Source organism: Anomalospiza imberbis, chromosome 6 (assembly GCF_031753505.1).
Source record: "Anomalospiza imberbis isolate Cuckoo-Finch-1a 21T00152 chromosome 6, ASM3175350v1, whole genome shotgun sequence".
NCBI lineage: Eukaryota > Metazoa > Chordata > Aves > Passeriformes > Viduidae > Anomalospiza > Anomalospiza imberbis.
The window spans coordinates 36,970,710-36,987,849 of NC_089686.1; the positions used below are offsets into that span (position 1 = coordinate 36,970,710).

Genomic DNA, 17,140 nt, shown 5'->3' on the forward strand with positions numbered 1-17,140 from the left:
TTAATGTTTTACTTTAAGCAGTCATTTAAAGAACACTTCTTTGTTTCCAAGCCTTTCCACTTTATCAAGAAAAAGCACTGTAGCAAACAAAAGGATGTTTTATGAACATCCTTAAAAACAATGTCTAAATTTTGAGAAGTCAATGACAGTTGATGTGCTAGTCAAAATTCCTGTAATAACATTTTTTTACCTGTTTTGTGTTCCTGGCCTGTCCTCTTACACTGATGTCAAGAGTCGTGTGTGTTCATTTAGCCCCTCCAAAACTGCAATCACTAAGAATCCTCCAGTGATGCCTAAAGTCTTTGGTAATTTCTTTCTCTTCCTTTGTAGGCAGAAGAGCATTTCAAAGCAATGGCAGGATCTCCTGGATCAGCTGCAGAGACGAGAACAATCCCTGGGAATCATGCAGGAAATTCTGGGCCTCCTGAGGGACATAGATGCCATTACAGAGGAGCTGAAAGAGCTGCAGGTACTGAGCCCTCTCCAGCAGCATACAACTTGCAATGCTGCCAAAGTGTGTCCCCATGTTCCAGGAGACTGGCTGGTGCCAACAGGAGATAAGTCTATCAGCTATAGAAAAAATACAAAGTTTTACCTAGATGCCTAATTGACCAGTTTGGTTCATCATCACAGATAACTACACGAGGAAAACCAGGCTTTGCTATAGGGGATTTCCCTAATCAGAAAGCCAGGAATCCTATTACATGGAATGTCCTACAGGTTCAAGTTATATGGTAAAATAAAGATGTAAAATAATATTTTCTAAATTTACAAGTGCAAAAGCAAAAGTGAAATAAACACACCTCTTGTTTCCATTCCACATAATTCTTCTGAATTAGCTTCTGCAAGTTCCTGCAGTAATTTTACAGGTGGGAATTAGCTCAGGCTTACAGGTATATAAGCTTGTGAGAAAGGAAAGTTCCACTGTAAATGCATAGTGGTTGCTTTTAGCAAGAATTTCCATCTGTTTCCAGAGTATCAGACCACAAACTCTTCAGCATGAGAAATAATTGGGTTCGTATTGATTTTGTAATGGAAGGAAGTATGTGTACATTCTTTGCCTTGAAGACAAATCCTCATAACTACAGGTTGCTTTGTACCCAAGCTGAAAGACTCAGCATGCTATATGAAGTTGTGAATTTCAAATTAAAGATAAGAGCTATCTCTAAGTTATAAATATTTCTGTCCTAGCATTAGTAGGCAAAGAATATCTGATGGTAATGGTGTCTTAGTAGCGTCAGCAGTAGTCTGAGAATATGGGAAAAGATTGGTAAGGAAAGATAGTACCCCTAGGATTAATAATTTTATCCATTGATACAATTAGAAAGAAGACAGACTGATAAGCACTTCTCATCAGTCACCAATTAAGTACTATAAAGTACTTATTTTCATTATTTACATAGATGCTCCTCAAATAAAAGAACATTGCAGTTAGAAAATATCATAGAATGGGATATTGTGGAATTCTTCAAATAGAGAGTGAATCAACCTGCCTACAGATGGGTCTACAGCAAAGAGATATTCATTGCACCTACAAATTCTGAGACCTTGAGTGCTTAATCAGAAGAAATATCTTAGGTACAAAAACAGGTGCCTATTTGATGAGCCCATTACTTACACTGCAGCAGATCGAAACTCTGGATTGTTGCCATTAGCTTGTGGAATTGAAACAAAAACAAGTATAAATTCTCTAAATAGACAGGTTTTTAGCTTTACCTATCTGACATTCTGGGACATTTAGAAGTTATGAGAGACAACAGGAACCTTTCAACTGATTTATTTGCACTGAGACCCTGGATGGACTCTCTGAAAATGTCTCTTTTTTTCTTCTCACTTTGTAGGTGCTAGTGAATTCCCAGGACTGTGGGAAGCAGCTCCTTGAAGTAGTAGATTTGCTGCAGAATCACAACTTGGTTGACTCGCAGATCTCTTCCTATGATGACAGATTGACGCACATCACCCAGAGAACAGGAGAAATCAGCAAGGACAGCACAGTTAAATCAGAATTGCTTTATGCAAAAGTTCAGATGCTTCGTCAGCTGTACCAGAACCTCACAGCTCAGAGCAAGTCACGGTAGGTCTGTGCTCGTCGCTCTGTTCTTCCTGATTAAGATGCCCAATGTGCCATTCTTTAAAGAGAAGAATTAAAGAATGGCACAGCTTCCCAGCATTTGAAATTTTGTCATTTCTCCATTTATAAAGACAAAATAAATTCAACTCGAGTGTCTTGATTGCAATTGTGAAAGGATCACTCACTTTCATAGATGAAAAAGAGATACCTTCTCAGCATTTATTATAATTTGCTTTATGAGAAGTCTGAATAACAAATGGTTATCTCCTCATCTCCTGGAGAAAGAAGGAAATGTAATTTTGTTTCTTTTGTTTTATTCCATGAATAAATTAATATATGACAAAGAGGAACTAAAGGCATTCAAAATCTCGATTTTTAAATTTTTCTTTGATCAATCTACCACTGTCTTCATGGAATCTTATTTCTGAGAGTCACACACTGTTTGTTTCCTTGGTTCAGTAAATCTCAGCTAGAAGAGGCTTTGAAGCTTTTTGAATTCTTCCGTGACTGCAAAGAGGAAGAATCATGGATCTCTGAGAAGTGGAAGCTGGCAAGAATGACAACATTAGGGAAAGATGTCAGCCAGATCACAGCCTCTATTCAGAAGAACAAGGTATCTTACTTTGCTGCTGGTGCCTTGTCTTTGTATTAAAGCAAGATTTTAGAACATCTATGACTTTCAGTTCAGTCAGTGCAGCACTTATAAGAATGCTGTCAAACTAATCCTTATCTCAAGGATAAGATAATCCTTATCTTATTTGAGAGTCTGGAAATTTTAAAAAATGTGTAGACTAGGCTTTTTTTTTTCCCAAAGAGGGGAAGGAAAGGGTAGAGAAGAAATACACTTCATACTAGACTAGAAGTAGGACTTCTTGTGAAGACACTGAGCTCTGTATTAGCTAACTTTTGATGGGGAAAAAAAAGGTTGCTAGTTTCTGTGTTTCTCACCTTTTTTCCTGTCCAAGAGAGATGAGGTTAAAGAGAGAAGAGGTGAAAAAATCAGACATGGGGCTCTTGGAAACATTTACATGACAGCAGCAGAGAGAAGGAACTGCTCTTTTCTCTTGGCTGGTAGGGAATGAGCTGTGCTGACATGTTTCCTGTCCTTGTGCTAGGCTCTTGAAGTGGAGTGCAATTCACACAGGGCCTTATGTACAGATGTGATGAGGAGGGGCTGGGAGCTCAGCCAAAAGAATCCCATGCACCAGGATGACATTCTGAGGCAGACAGACAACCTCCAGAAGCTGTGGCAGCAGCTCCAAGACGAGGTGGTTGATCGCAAAAGCCGCCTACAAGCAGCAGCCCTCATCAAACAGGTAAGAGGGTTCTGCTGGGGTGTGTGATATGTGGGGCATGGATGTGGCTCAGTTCTGCCCCATGCCCCCGCATTGAAGACAACAGTGGCAGGAAAGACTTCATCTGTTGGTCTTCAAAAAGATCTCTGGCCGTGAATTCTCAATCCTCCTGCAGGACAGACACGCAGGAGATTTGAGCAGCTGGGAGATTCTCTGAAGGTAAAAATGCTAATGGAAATAACTCACATGATAGCAATAATGAAGAGTCTTTTTAGAGGGTGGATCAGGTAGCTGTGTGACGTATTTCAAAAATGAAAAAAAAATCCAAAGACTACCATCAAAAGAAACATGTTGTAAGACTTAGACTGACCATGAATTTCACAAATCCTGCAAAGTGTTTGATCCTTCCATTCTGACCTACAATTTTAGGTCAGAAACATTCACACATCTGCAAATAACGAATTTATATAAAAGCAGCATTCTTAAATCATATTACTTAAGAAAGTCTAAATTCTCTCTTCTGTCTATTAAGTTTGACACCATTATGGTGTTTTAGTTTTTCCTTTGTCCCTCATTACTATGGGTATTCTCTTTTTCCTGTTGTACTTTTATTCTATGTGTCATACCCTTGTTTTACCCTTCTACAACCATAGCCAGGCAGACTGCAAATTCTGGAAAAAAGTAAACTTCTGTTGTAGGTCAAGTTATTGCTTGTTCCTTAAACATTAAGAAAATATATGTTGGCAATACATAGTGATGCCTACCAACAGCATACATTGTGGGCTCTTTTATTGCTGCTGTTATGCATCATGAAGTTTTAGCTAGTTAGGAGTTCTTAAACAGCTATATAGGCAATCTTTGAATTTCTTTACTCACTATAATTCTGTGAATTAACTGTGTTGTGAGCATGAAATACATCATGAGTTTAGAGTTACCTTATCCGTAGTATTCACAACACCTGGAAGTAACCTTATGGCTGCAGACCTAATGGAATTTCTGCTTATTCATAATTTTACAAAGAGGAAGGAGCTGGATATGATGCTTCCAGCATGAATCCAAGTGTTTTCCTCCCTGTGTTCCTTCAGTACTTTGCTGACATTGATGAAGCAGATTCGTGGTTGCGAGAGAGGCAGCCCCTTCTCGCCAGCAAGGACTATGGCAAAGATGAATCAAGTGCAGAAGCACTGCTGCATCGTCATTTGCGCCTGGAGAAGGAGATTGCAGCCTATTCCTCCGAGATGAGGCGCCTCAAAGAGCAGGCTGTCATTGCAGCACAGCAGGCTCCAGCTGCAGTAAGTAGAGGAGGGATTGTGTCACATCGTGTTGAAGAATGTAAACGAAATGATTTTTCAATAATTTATTTTTTATTTGTTTTACCCAAATAGAATATTCAAAATTAAGTTTTTAATTAGAATTGGTGAAAATTTTTAGGTGAAAAAGAAGTTCCTTGTTTGCTCATAGCACACCTAGTTAGTATTCTTTGAAGTGCTAGAAATATTCTCATCCTCACAAATGCATTCTCACTCTTTATTCTATAAAATTATTCACGTCAATTATCTTTAAAAAGCAGACTTTTAATCAAAACATCCTGACAAATTCTTCTGCTACCCTAATGTAGTGAAGAACTATCCCACAATTCCAGGAGTAACTCATACCATCACTTATTTTTAAGGCAAATGAGATGAAGTCAAGCTCGGTAGATGCCCCCCTTTTTCACTGACTAGAAAGGGAACTTTTGACCTGACATCAGCTCATTAAATAACAGAATTCAGGGGAGACAAATAAATGAATGACACATTTCATAGCTTGCTTCTTTAGACATTCATATTCACTCAATATTTAGCCCAATAAATTTGAGAGCGGTGGGCATCTCTTGTGATCTTTCCTTTACCTCATCAATCCAACATTAATTTTTATTAGAAAAATATTTTATTAGTTTGCTATGAAATGTAAAAAAGCACATGATGAGGTGGTGTTGATGCACAAAAAGTATTGATTCACTATGGCACTCACAGATTTTGAAACTGGAAGTGTTCAGGTACTAAAACATCACCACAAAAAGAACCATGAGCATAGTCAATTGCCTTGCTTTGTTGGCACTTCTGAAAATAAAAAAGCTCCTCCAAGCAAACAGCTTCAATTTGGGCAAGAAATGAGAGTTTTTACTGAATCAATACGGTTTGAAATGAACTAAATTAAAGTTCTTCTTTAAACAAAACCAAAATATTTTTCAGGTTTTTAAATTCATTTTTTCAGATTAAAACAGTGGAAAGAGGTCCGAAAAAAATACTGGAAGTTTTTGTTTTAAAGGGTCAGAATGCTGTGATTTGAACTAGCAAATCCAAGTTTTCCTTCCAAATGAAATGTTATCCAAATCAGAAATTCTCATCCATTGATTTTGTTAATTTTTTCTTAACAGATTACAAAGAGGGAAGCCCCAAGTGACTTAAATCAAAAGACAACTAAGCTGCCATTCAGTCGAACCTGGACAACATCTGAAACTGCATCCACTGCAACCTCAAGCATGGATGATCATTTTCTTCCAGAGAATATCTGGAAGACCCAAGAAGAAATAGATTCACTTTATGAACATCTACAGAGCATGGCTGAGGTATAATACCTCCTTCTGCTGTGCAGCTCATGAAGAAGTCCAAACCAGTGAAAACTGAAATTAAGTGCTTTGCTGGCTTCTTTTCAGTTTAATAATGTGTGTCAATCCTGTTAATTCCTGTAGGACTTCAAGCCTTGAGATTATCACTGAAGTTTTGTATCAAAACAAATTTTATGTGGGCAAATTTCCCATTTACATTCCAGTATTTTTAGTTCATGAAAAGCAGACTCTTTTATGTAATCCTTTCCCCCCCCCCCCCCCCACCTTAATGTTTACTACTTGTAGCTCCTAAATCGCTGGGCTGTCTTGCCTGACACCAGAAAAAATAAACTGCAACCTGCATTTTGTTAATATGCTGCTCTTCACTCATACCTGCTCAAATCATGCCCTAAAGACTGACACAAACATGTTGCATGTGACTTTTACATATTCTAGAGACTACTGCCTTATGTCTTCAGTGAGCAGCATCAGGTAGCACAGCAGCCTTCCTTACTGTCCAGAGGCTGAGCACTCTCCAAATGATTCTCTTATGTTTTTAAACCACTGTTGCTCTGGAAGAAGTATTGTGATCTTAAAATTTTATGTTCTGTTCTCTTTCAGCTGTTTCTGGGAAAAGTACAAAGCTACCACTTGTGTATTGCAGCTTAAATGGAAGGATCTTTTTTCTGTTGCTTCAAATGGTGAGGAGTTATTACAACAAAAGTTAAGTCTTCATCTCTTTTACAGAACAGAAAAAAAGCTCTGGAGGAGATGATTGGATATTATCGCTTCTGTAGCTCTTGCGAAGAATTTCAGTCATGGATGAGAGATAAAGAGAACATTTTCTGCACTCTTCAACCTCAAGCAGATAATGTGGAGGTCATGCAGCAGAAATATCAGGTACCCCTTTTTCCTTTTCACAGATGGCACCTTTTAAATCAATTTTACCTTAAGAGAAATGATAAAGTTGAGAAATGATGTTTTGAGAGCCTTTTCATTAATTTCAACTTAGAGAGTCATGTACAGACCAGATATTTCTTTTGTACAGACTATGCCAAATTACGGAAGCTGATGTGACCGTGTCCCTTTATCTTCCTGTGAACATGGTATCGTGTACAAATATCATTGTACACGAGGATTCTTTCTGTCGTTTATCTTGCATCACTTTTTTAAAAAGTACCAAATTATGAAAAAATCCATCAGTGCACTTGCATCCCAGTGGAGTGGGACATATGTGCACAATGTGCACACCAGGGAGGTCAAGGGGCTGCAGGGGAATTGTGTGCACAGGTGTACATGGAGTCAACAGGCAGGCAGGGGGAGAAACCAGCTGTGAAAATGGGATATGAGTGGATAGAAAAGATTATCGAGAATTGTGTCCACAGAAATGGAAAAACCTCATGTTCTTCATTCTTGTATTTTTCCACTTTAGAGATTTTTAACAGAACTGGCTGCAGGCAAAGGCCAGCTGGAAGACATTGAAAACTTAGCTGTTAAATATGGAAGAATCAGTCCCAGCAAATACTTTGAGATCCAAACTTGGATGGAAAAGATCAACATCAGGTAAAAGTGCTACTGATAAGCAGAGGATTGTTTTATGGGGATAATTCATGTCCCTTCTAGACAACAGTGCCACAAATGGGAAAGAGGCAGCCCTCAGCTGGCTGCAGGCTGGCCCTGAGCTCAGTACCATGTCTCCAGAACTGAGGGGGCCACCTAGGACCCTGGTACCAAATCACTTAAACTGTAGAAATCTGTGTGCACGTTAAAGCACAATGTGAATTCATCCACGGGTGACAATGTTGCATTCAGAGTAGTTCTGCAGCACTGCAGCTGATTTGGTTACTTAAGCATCAGGGTGAGGACACACTTCACAAATCTTGAAAGGAGCATCAAACCATGTTTTACTTCACCAAGAGTATTTAGTACCTGTTGTGAATGTATTTCTGCTACCAAGTCACTCAGTGACAGCGGGCATAGGGAGGTCCCGATTTTGACCATGGTTGTTTAATTGCATCATGTTCAGAGTGTTCTGGTCACCTGAGCAGGTCCCCATTTTTGAGATGACACTGATATGAACTTTGATGTTGTGAGGGAGTGCTGGTGCTCACCTCTGCCCAGCACAACCATTTAAGTCCTGATGTAGTCTTTATACAAGACTTTTTCTGAACAGAAAACAGATACAATTCATTTATAACAATGCCTATAAATTGTTATCTCGCTTCAAGATGGCAATCCATGGAAACACTGAAGGAGGAGAAAGGCTCTGAGCTGATTGGAGTGGCTGATGTGAGGACATTTCTTCAGGACTGTCAGAGCATAGGAGTGCTACTGCAAGACAAGATGGTCCAACTCAGGGATCTGGAACCAGGGAACTTGCCTGCTGGACTGGAGTCAGACAAGCGCAAACTGTACACAATTGAGAGAGAGGTCCTGGTGACAGAAAGGAAAATTGAATACTTGAGGAGTGTTGCAAAATCGTAAGGAACCTTCTTTATCTTTTCACTTTCTTTGCTCGTTCTCCAAGATCATGCTGTAAATTATGGCTGTAAAGAGAAAGAGCAGCTTTTAAAGTTTCTCTTTCTAGAAATCCAAAGAACTCACTTGCCTGCTGGACTGAGCTGATTTCTCTTGAGTGTAACTGGGTGACTGGGGAGGTGTTTGTATCCAGACTTCACAGTTGTAGAAGGTTGAATACCACAGGATTGTTTGTGGCTCTAAAAAATCCTCTCTACTGTTAGCTACCTACTTCAAAATGTGGAGGTATTACTTAGGTCCTGAAAGGTGGTAATCAGGGGAAGCAAGGGTAATGGTAGGAAAATAGCAGATAATTGTGCACAGGAGTTCAAATTTGAAATATTAAAGTTTTTTACTTCTTTAAGTTTTCAGAACATTCACAATGGGGATATGTTGCCTTAGCTGACTTTCTTTTTAATGGAACTCTAAGTATCCAAATCCACTCTTTTTAAAGAGTACTGGTTCAAGCTCTAAATGTTCATACAGTTTAATGTATTTTATTGAAGGATCAAGGACACCAACCCTGCAGAGAGCAGGGCCATCACTGAGCAGGTAGAAAACATGGAGAGACTTCTGGCAGAGCTCAAGCTGGAGATCCAAAAGAAGCGGGACATTCTGCAGTGGGCCCAAAACCAACAGTCCTTCCTGCAAGACAGCCGTAGGCTCCTACTGTGGGCAGAGGGCATTCGAGAGAAACTGAGCAGTGAAGAAATGGGTCTGGATGTAGGATCTGCAGAGCAATTGCTGAAGGAACATCAAGACCTGCTGATAGAAATTGTCTCTCAGAATGAAAGGTAGAGAGATTCTGGCAGGGTGGGCAGAGTGGGGTGATATGACCACAGTACTGTGGAAATGAAACATGTAAATCATGTATATAAATTGTGCATGAAGGTGACACCAAAATTTTTTTTCATATGCACTTGAACATTCGTGACTAAAGGAGACTGCAAAACATAAAATCTGGTCAGCTTTTGCCTACTTATCCTGAAGGCTGGTGGAGGGGGAAGGAGGAGGTGTATGTTTGCAGAAGTAGAATTCCACAAGCTCTCCTGACACTCTCAGAAAGTGCCATCTATTCCAGCTCCCCATTTCTTCTCAGGCCTTTTGCTTCCATTTGCCATAATTTTCAGTTCTTCTTCTGCACTGTTACGAATTTCCAGATACTGTTGGCTCTCCTTTCCTTTTTAACCTGAAAGCCTGCTTATGTGGGTTTTCAGTGCAGCTGGGGAAATCTCACCTACTGCCTCCAGCATGTATCCCTGAGCAATAAAACAGCTGCGCTTTGTAGTGCATAACCTGCAGAGAAAAGGTAATAAGGAGGGAGAGAAACTTGGTGTATGGGTGCTGCCAAGAGAGCAAAGAGCTGTGATGAAAGAGAATTCATATTCCCTCATGCAGTGAGGTCTCATTTTTCTTTTTGACTCTGGGAAGATTTCTGCAGCTTGAAGAGCTTGGACGCAAAGTAGTCCACCAACAAGCCAGTAACAACAGGAACAGAGATGTCCACCAGACCATGGAGAGACTTGCCAAGGAGAACAAAGAGCTGGAGGAAATGTGGGAAAAACGATGGAAAAAGCTGCAGGATGGCCTGGAATTGCAGAAGTTCAATAGGGAGGGAGACCGTATCAATGCAGCCCTCTCTGGCCATGAGGCCTTTCTCCGGGGCGATGACCTTGGGGTATGTACAGCAGCTGATCTTGTTTTCTCCTGCTGCTTCTCCCCATCCAAGGAGTAGCAACAACCTTCTTTATTAGAATGGCTTCTTTATTCTTCTGATCATGACATTTCCATGCTTGGGAAATAGACTTTCAGGATCTTATTAACATTCTTATGTTCTTACTCATCTTAATGAGAACAAATCTCATTGTCCCTCAAAAAAAAAAATTTAAAACTGCTAGGGTTGTAATTTCTTGCTGTTTGTACATGTCATATGGTTTGTATAAAATTGACTCATGCATTAAAAAATAAGGTTTCTGCTTAAACATAGTAATTTTTTTTAAAGTAAAAATGTAACCTTTTTTTAAAAAAAATGTTTTTTCTTTCATTAATTTAAGAATATTAAAGTATATGAAACAAAAAAAAAAAAAACAAAAAAAAAAAAAAAAAAACAAATGCAGACAATATTAACAAAATCAGTGAAGAAGGAGGTTATGATCTCTCATCACCTTTTATGTTTTCAGGTGAACCCAAAACATTCATACTTTGGGATCAACTGAATAGCATAAAGTTTTAGAAGTTAGTCTTTTATATTGCATATCCCTAGATGGGCCATAGAACAGAGAAACCAGATATGATACAAACCTGCTGCTTGTTTGTAGCCCTGAACATCCTTGGGCAAATGTAAAATGTATACTCTTCCTCCTGCTTGAGAGAGGAGAAAAGTAAGGTCCAACCTTTTTTTTTTCACTGCTACAGAAACAGTATGAGCAAGAAAAGTCCTGATCAAATTTTCTTTTTCAAATGCAGGACCATGTAGATGCTGTTCGAAGCCTGCTAAAGCAACATCAGGAATTTGAACAACTGCTGATGGCACTGAAGAGACGAATGGAAGCACTCAATGAAAATGGGGTGAAGCTATTAGAGAGCAGACACTTTGCATCTCATGTGTGAGTCCAAACCCATTCCTTTTTTATTTATGTTTAATAAATGATTTAGTGTGATCAGGTGAAATGAAAAATTTTCTCTGAGGGCAAATTAGTTGACCTCCAATCCACAATTTGATGGAAAAGGGAGCCAAAAGGAATTCTTTTCAAAAAAGAGATTTCCTGTGCTCTTAGGACAAATGAGCATTAGGTTAAAAGTGGCATTTGGCAGAACACTAGAATAATTTTTTTGGTATCATAAATTACATATAGTGATAAAACTTCCTTAAAGTGAGCTCATTAAATGCTTACAGAAAAAGAATTCCTTAATTTATCAGTATCACTTATTAGGAATACAGTTTGCTTTTAGAAAGTTACTGAAGACTTCACAATCAAAATTCTTCAAAAGCAGCTCCTTCATGGTTTTGTCCAAGCTGAACTGTTACCTCTAATTCCTTTTCGTGTGCTAGAGCCACTAGGATCTAGTAAGGGGACCCCTTTGCCAACAAGAATTAGAAATAGAGGGTTAGAGTAGACCTCTTGGATCAGAAGACCGTGTTCTTGTGATCATAAGTGATAACGTCTTGAACACCCCCTCCACAAATTTATTAAACTGCCCTTAAGATCTGATTTCTTGCCAGCACTACTACATTAAAAAGCTATTCCAACGCCTCATTGCACTTACACCAAAGAAGTTGTTGTTATTTAATTGTAACTAATAACGCAATACTGTGGAATATTCGGGGCAGAGGGAGGTCTGTGTTCCAGTGTATGACTGCACTGGACTAATGTGACACAGCCATACAAGAGGAAAATCCAGAGCAGCTGGCAAGCAACACCTGCTCTCCAGGTGAGCCCAACATGGTGATGGGACAGGGCCATATATCCCTTCTTCCTGTCAGCAAAGTTGTAGTAACTAAGAAGAAACATTTATATCACAGTCATGACTGCAGCGTAAGCAAGGGGAACCAATATTAGTACAGCACTGGACTTCCTGTTTTTCTTGGTAGTATTGAACAGAGGATGGTCATTCTCCGGAGAAGGTGGGAGCAGCTGATACAAAGCAATGCCAAGCGAAAACAGAGGTTGTTGGATTCCCTACAATTACAGGTAACTGATAATGCAGATTTGGTCAAGCATCTGTGAATTTGGAATTTCACCCCTTGTCTTAATACGAGACAAAAACTCAAACTGCTGAGCATTCCTACTACAGCTCACTTTCTCTACTTCTCTTTGGCTGTGGGACAGAGCTTTGTTTTTCAGGGAGTAGATGATGCACTGGCAATAAAACTTACAAAGCTATAACCATAGAAAATTAAAAAAATAAAAGGTAGATTCTGAATGAAAAATATCAACAGAATGCATTGTCTACTGGTTAAATTTATTCTGCTCATTATTTACTATTGTTCTGGGCCTCAATAACTTAGTACAGTTAATCAAAGTTTTGGCACCAAACTTAGTTTCTATGCTGAGATACGAAGTTATCCTGGAGGAGTGATCCTCTTCTGGTTAAAATATTCTATCAATGATACAAAATTTCACTGACAATTATAGGCAACAGATTAGTAAATATGGTAAAAAAGGGACCAAGAGATATTGTGGTGGCTTAAAACCTCATCTATAGTTTAAGATCCTACTTCTTCATTAGTTAAATCAATTTAATCCTGTTTGTTTTTTGTAAGGAGTTTAATCGTGATGCTGCTGAGCTTTTGATATGGATGGAAGAGAAGTACAAGATTGCATCAGATGAATCCTATCGTGATCCAACAAATGTTCTACGCAAGCTGAAGTGGCATGAAGCTGCTGAGAAGGAAATGTTGGCTAATGAGGAGCACTTTACAACACTGATAAAGGTGAAGGCAACTTTGGAGCTAAGTTTTCCATCTTGTACCAAAATTCATAGATGCTGACTGCTAATAAAGTGATGCACTGTGTTTCTCCAGAAAGGAAATAAATTGATTCAAGACAACCACTACGCTGCAGTTTCTGTCCAGGAGAAGATGTCAGAGCTTCAAAAGAAGTGGAGGGAATTGTACAGCAAGATGATAGAGCGAGGTGACAAACTGAGACAAGCTGGACAGCAGGAGCAGCTCATGGAACTGCTGCAGGTCAGGAAGTCATGAGGAACAGAGGGGAAGAGGGGAGGAATGACCTAGGAGCCTGGTTCCTCTATTGTGTGGACATCACATAAAAGAGAATACCATCCTGATAGCAGAGGTTTTTAAGGTCTCCATTTTGTCTACAGTCCCAGGAAAGAAACCCCAGTATTATGCTGCCCAAGCTTACTTCAAAGTTATGAGCATGATAATAATGCCAGCAAAGCATCAGGCCGTTGAACTCGGGCTCAACACTGCATCTGTGTGGCCATGCTGTACTGGGAAAACAACCCAAACTCTGTAGGGCTCAATGCTGTTCAAACATAACTGCTTGCCTGGAGGCAGTCTGGGGTCGCAGGCATGGCACTGTATTAAGCACATGGTCATCCAATCAAATTCTATAACAAGGGGAATATGCTGTGAAGATGTTTTGAGACCATTATGAATGGAACTGCTGTTGAGTTTCAGCTACAATCTGAAGTCTTTGAAGGTAGACTCTTTTACATTATGTTGCTGAAGATATTTCAAAGAGACTGTTTTCAGTGATGTGCTTTAGTGTCTCAGAGAGAAGAGTACTCCAAAATAGTTCACAAAACAAAATATTCTCAGAAGATGTCTCTTAGAGACATCCAGACATCATATTACCAAGACAGGACAGTTGGATTTAAAAATTGCGTCCAGGAAGCTGTCATAAGAGGGGGTGAGTGTAAATAAATGTTGAAAGGACAGTATGAGTGTGCTGTAATCTTTTCCTGGCAGGATGCCAAAAAGAAGATAGAAAAAATTGAGAAAGTTCTTCAGGAATCTGAGACAGGCCATGACTTGCGCTCCAGCCGTGATCTACTCAAGCAGCACAGACAGCTGGAAAATGAGACACGTGAACTGGCAGAGAAAATGAATGCCATTGTATCTCATGCAAGGAAAATGGCCACCAATCACTTTGACTCCCAGAGGATTCTGGATGAAACACAGAAATACCTGAAAAGGTATGGTGTCCCTCTGTTTCTTGTCTCTGCCCACCTCTTGTGACAAATGGCATTTTTTATTCTACCTTCTAAAAAAACTTCTCTTGGTTGATTAAGTTTAACCCATACTTAGGAAAGATTTCTTCTCCCAGCTGGAGCACAACTATGCTTTGATCTGCACCTACACAGCTGCCTGTTGACCCACCTCAACCTTTATGACTGAATATTGCCCCTTGCCAGCTGCACTCCTCCTCTAGTCCCTTTCTTATCCACAGGCAATCCACTGCTTTGTAAGAGGTACAGTGATCCAGCATTCAATACATCACAGGACAAGCCTAGGACTTTAAAAGTGTAAATAATTTTTTCTCTGCTTACATTTAGTGTTATCATATAGGTGTGCTTGCCAAGGATCCTTGTACATGCAGCCAGAACTAACCATTGACATTTAATTGCAAAGCAGTGTCCAGTGTTTCAAAATCTCCACGATGGTGTTGTAGACTAATTCCCTTGGCAGAATGAGAATAAAGCTTTGTTTTAACATATATTTAATGGATGACCCCTAGGTTTGAGTCTTTGCAAGCACCTCTTTATGAGAGGCATAAGTTGCTGGAAGCTGCCGTGGATCTTTATGAGTTCTACCATTATCATGATATGGAAATGAACTGGATCAATGAGCACTTGCCTATTGCCCATTCCACCAACTGCGGGAAGTCCTTGGATGTGGCTCAAAACCTGCTGCAAAAGCACAAGGTAACTCCTTTAATCAAGTGCTTTATAGCATGGTTACACACTGCACTTCAGCTCAGCCTACAGACTTGCATCCACCCCTGCACAGTCAAAGCTTCCAATGAGTACATTTACTGATTCCAGCTCTGGTCCAGCTAAAATGGTTCAGTGGATTGACACAAATCAGCAGAGTGGTGATGATTTTCAGAAGAAATACAACATTCTTATGAGAACTGCAAAATTTGTCGTATTATGGAGTATTATTAATGTGAGAAATTGCATTACTCTTCCCATTAGAAAAGGATAAAAAAAAAACCCAGTGCATTTGACACTACATAGAAAAGAGTAAACTAAATAAAACTGTGGTAGTTTTCTTCTTATGGCTTCATGATACATTCTATATTGAATTTTGTGCATACTGGATTTTCTAGGAGAGCATATAACAGGCATTTAGCTATTATCTTAAATCTCTACAGATTTTAAAATGGTCTGAACAAGCAACAGTCACTGTATTTATAAGGACAGCTTAATACTCATTTCTGGGGAGTTCAGTTCTTTGCAGCAGTTCCTCACAGCCAGAGTAGCACCTCAGCTGTCCTGCATCACAAGCAATGCTGGATTTTGCAGCACCTTAATTGCAAGTTTCATGAGAATGCTTATGAGACCAGTGGGAGGATTTATGGAGCAGTAGTCCAATAGTTTTCATGGCACTGATGACAGTGTCTCTCTTTGCATCATCCTTCAGCCCCTTCATTGTCTTGGATATTCTATTTTTCCATCACCAGCTCAACATTTTTTTCTAATTCCCCCAGCTTTGTGGCTTATCCTGTGATCTGCCCCCTTTCCCAAACCTCCCTGGCTGCTGGACAGGGGAAGGGGCAGGAGCATGGTAAAGAGAGAACTTTGGTGTATGGAAGTTAAGGGATGTGTGCTGCTTCCTTACACATCCTTCCCTCCTCTCTCGATGGCAGTACCAAGAGCAGAGCATTATGTGAGTGGGGCTGGCACCAGTGACTGAGGCTGCAGGTGTAGTAGAAATAAGACAGTCCTGGTGTCCACTTGTTGTACTCTGCCCACTGTCACCAGCTGCCAGTTTTGCTTAGGATTAGGAGCACACAGAGTTTACTTGTCCTCACGTATCTTCCTTTATTCCTATTTTTTCTTTTATCTCATTCCCAGGAACTGCAGGCAGAAGTGAATGCCCACAAACAGCAAGTCCAGCGGGTCCTGGATAAAGGAAAGACAATGATTGTAGGCCAGCACCCATCAGCTCAGAAAATAAGTGAGAAATGCCAGGAGCTTCTGACTGCCTGGCAGGGCTTGGAGAAATCCTGTGAGGAAAGGATGAAGGAGCTACAGCACTCAGTTGGCTTCCAGGAGGTACAAATTAAAGCAAAGAGCTTGCACAGTAGCTTCTTCAGACAAACAAGAAGACCAAAGTGTTAAAGTGAATAAAAAAACCAGCTTTGCTAGGACTGGTATTCTCTTCAGCTGTTTGAGGCCAGGCTCATGGGAATGGGGGGCTGGCCCGCATAGTTGAAGGCAGCCCTCACTCTTGACCTACTTCTCTACACAGGCTTCCCTTGGGTTCTGTACTCATCCCATATGGCTGTGCACAGAGCACACATTTCTCCCAGTAGTAGCTCCTTTCTCTGTGTCTTTAAACAGTCTCAGGGTTTGACTTATTAATGTAATGGATCCCGAACTGGCCCTTCATACTGGAGAATTATGACATGGAAATCAGAAAAGAGGGGACTTCTTGTGCTATCCATTCTTTACCTCTTTCATGCAACAATTTCCCAGGCAATAAAATGATACTGAGGAACAGATAACATGCATTCACTCTCAGAGCAAGTTAGGGATTTTGGCTTTATTCTTTTCTATAGGATTCCTGACCTTCATGCTCAGCCTGTTAAAAAAAAAAAACAAACTAAAAATTCCATGCAAATATTTCTGTTCATAATCCAAGTTTTCTGTCATCAGTGGATCATTTAGGAGTGCAGTTACTCAGATAGCACATGAAGTTTTGTAGAAATAAACAGCATTTGCATGGAGTTCATAGGCCCAGCTAAAGTTTGTTTGCTGGGGTATTCGATCATCTGGCCTTTATTTCCTCTATATATGGAAACTCTTGTCAGTACTGTAGACTTTATGAAGCCTGATTCTTGCAGTGATTTGAACTTCTCAGGCAGAGGAAGGAGAAATATCCCACTGATATTATACACTAAGTGATCCTGCACTGAAGTCTTCCATCTGTGGCCCTGTCATCATTTTTTGATTTCAAAGAGAACAGTGAAT

General features: G+C 39.9%; 1 protein-coding gene across 1 annotated transcript in view; it reads left to right on the forward strand.

Moving 5' to 3' along the window:
- The window catches only part of SPTBN5 (spectrin beta, non-erythrocytic 5), a 92,183-nt gene that overhangs the window by 11,067 nt on the left and 63,976 nt on the right, over positions 1-17,140 (forward strand). Inside the window, 18 exon segments of the mRNA XM_068194948.1 lie at positions 331-469; positions 1,842-2,074; positions 2,531-2,684; positions 3,187-3,387; positions 4,452-4,658; positions 5,786-5,977; positions 6,704-6,856; positions 7,389-7,519; positions 8,185-8,436; positions 8,980-9,267; positions 9,905-10,151; positions 10,940-11,079; positions 12,066-12,165; positions 12,738-12,908; positions 12,999-13,163; positions 13,911-14,137; positions 14,680-14,866; positions 16,022-16,222. Of these exon segments, the coding sequence (XP_068051049.1) occupies positions 331-469; positions 1,842-2,074; positions 2,531-2,684; positions 3,187-3,387; positions 4,452-4,658; positions 5,786-5,977; positions 6,704-6,856; positions 7,389-7,519; positions 8,185-8,436; positions 8,980-9,267; positions 9,905-10,151; positions 10,940-11,079; positions 12,066-12,165; positions 12,738-12,908; positions 12,999-13,163; positions 13,911-14,137; positions 14,680-14,866; positions 16,022-16,222 (3,388 nt within the window).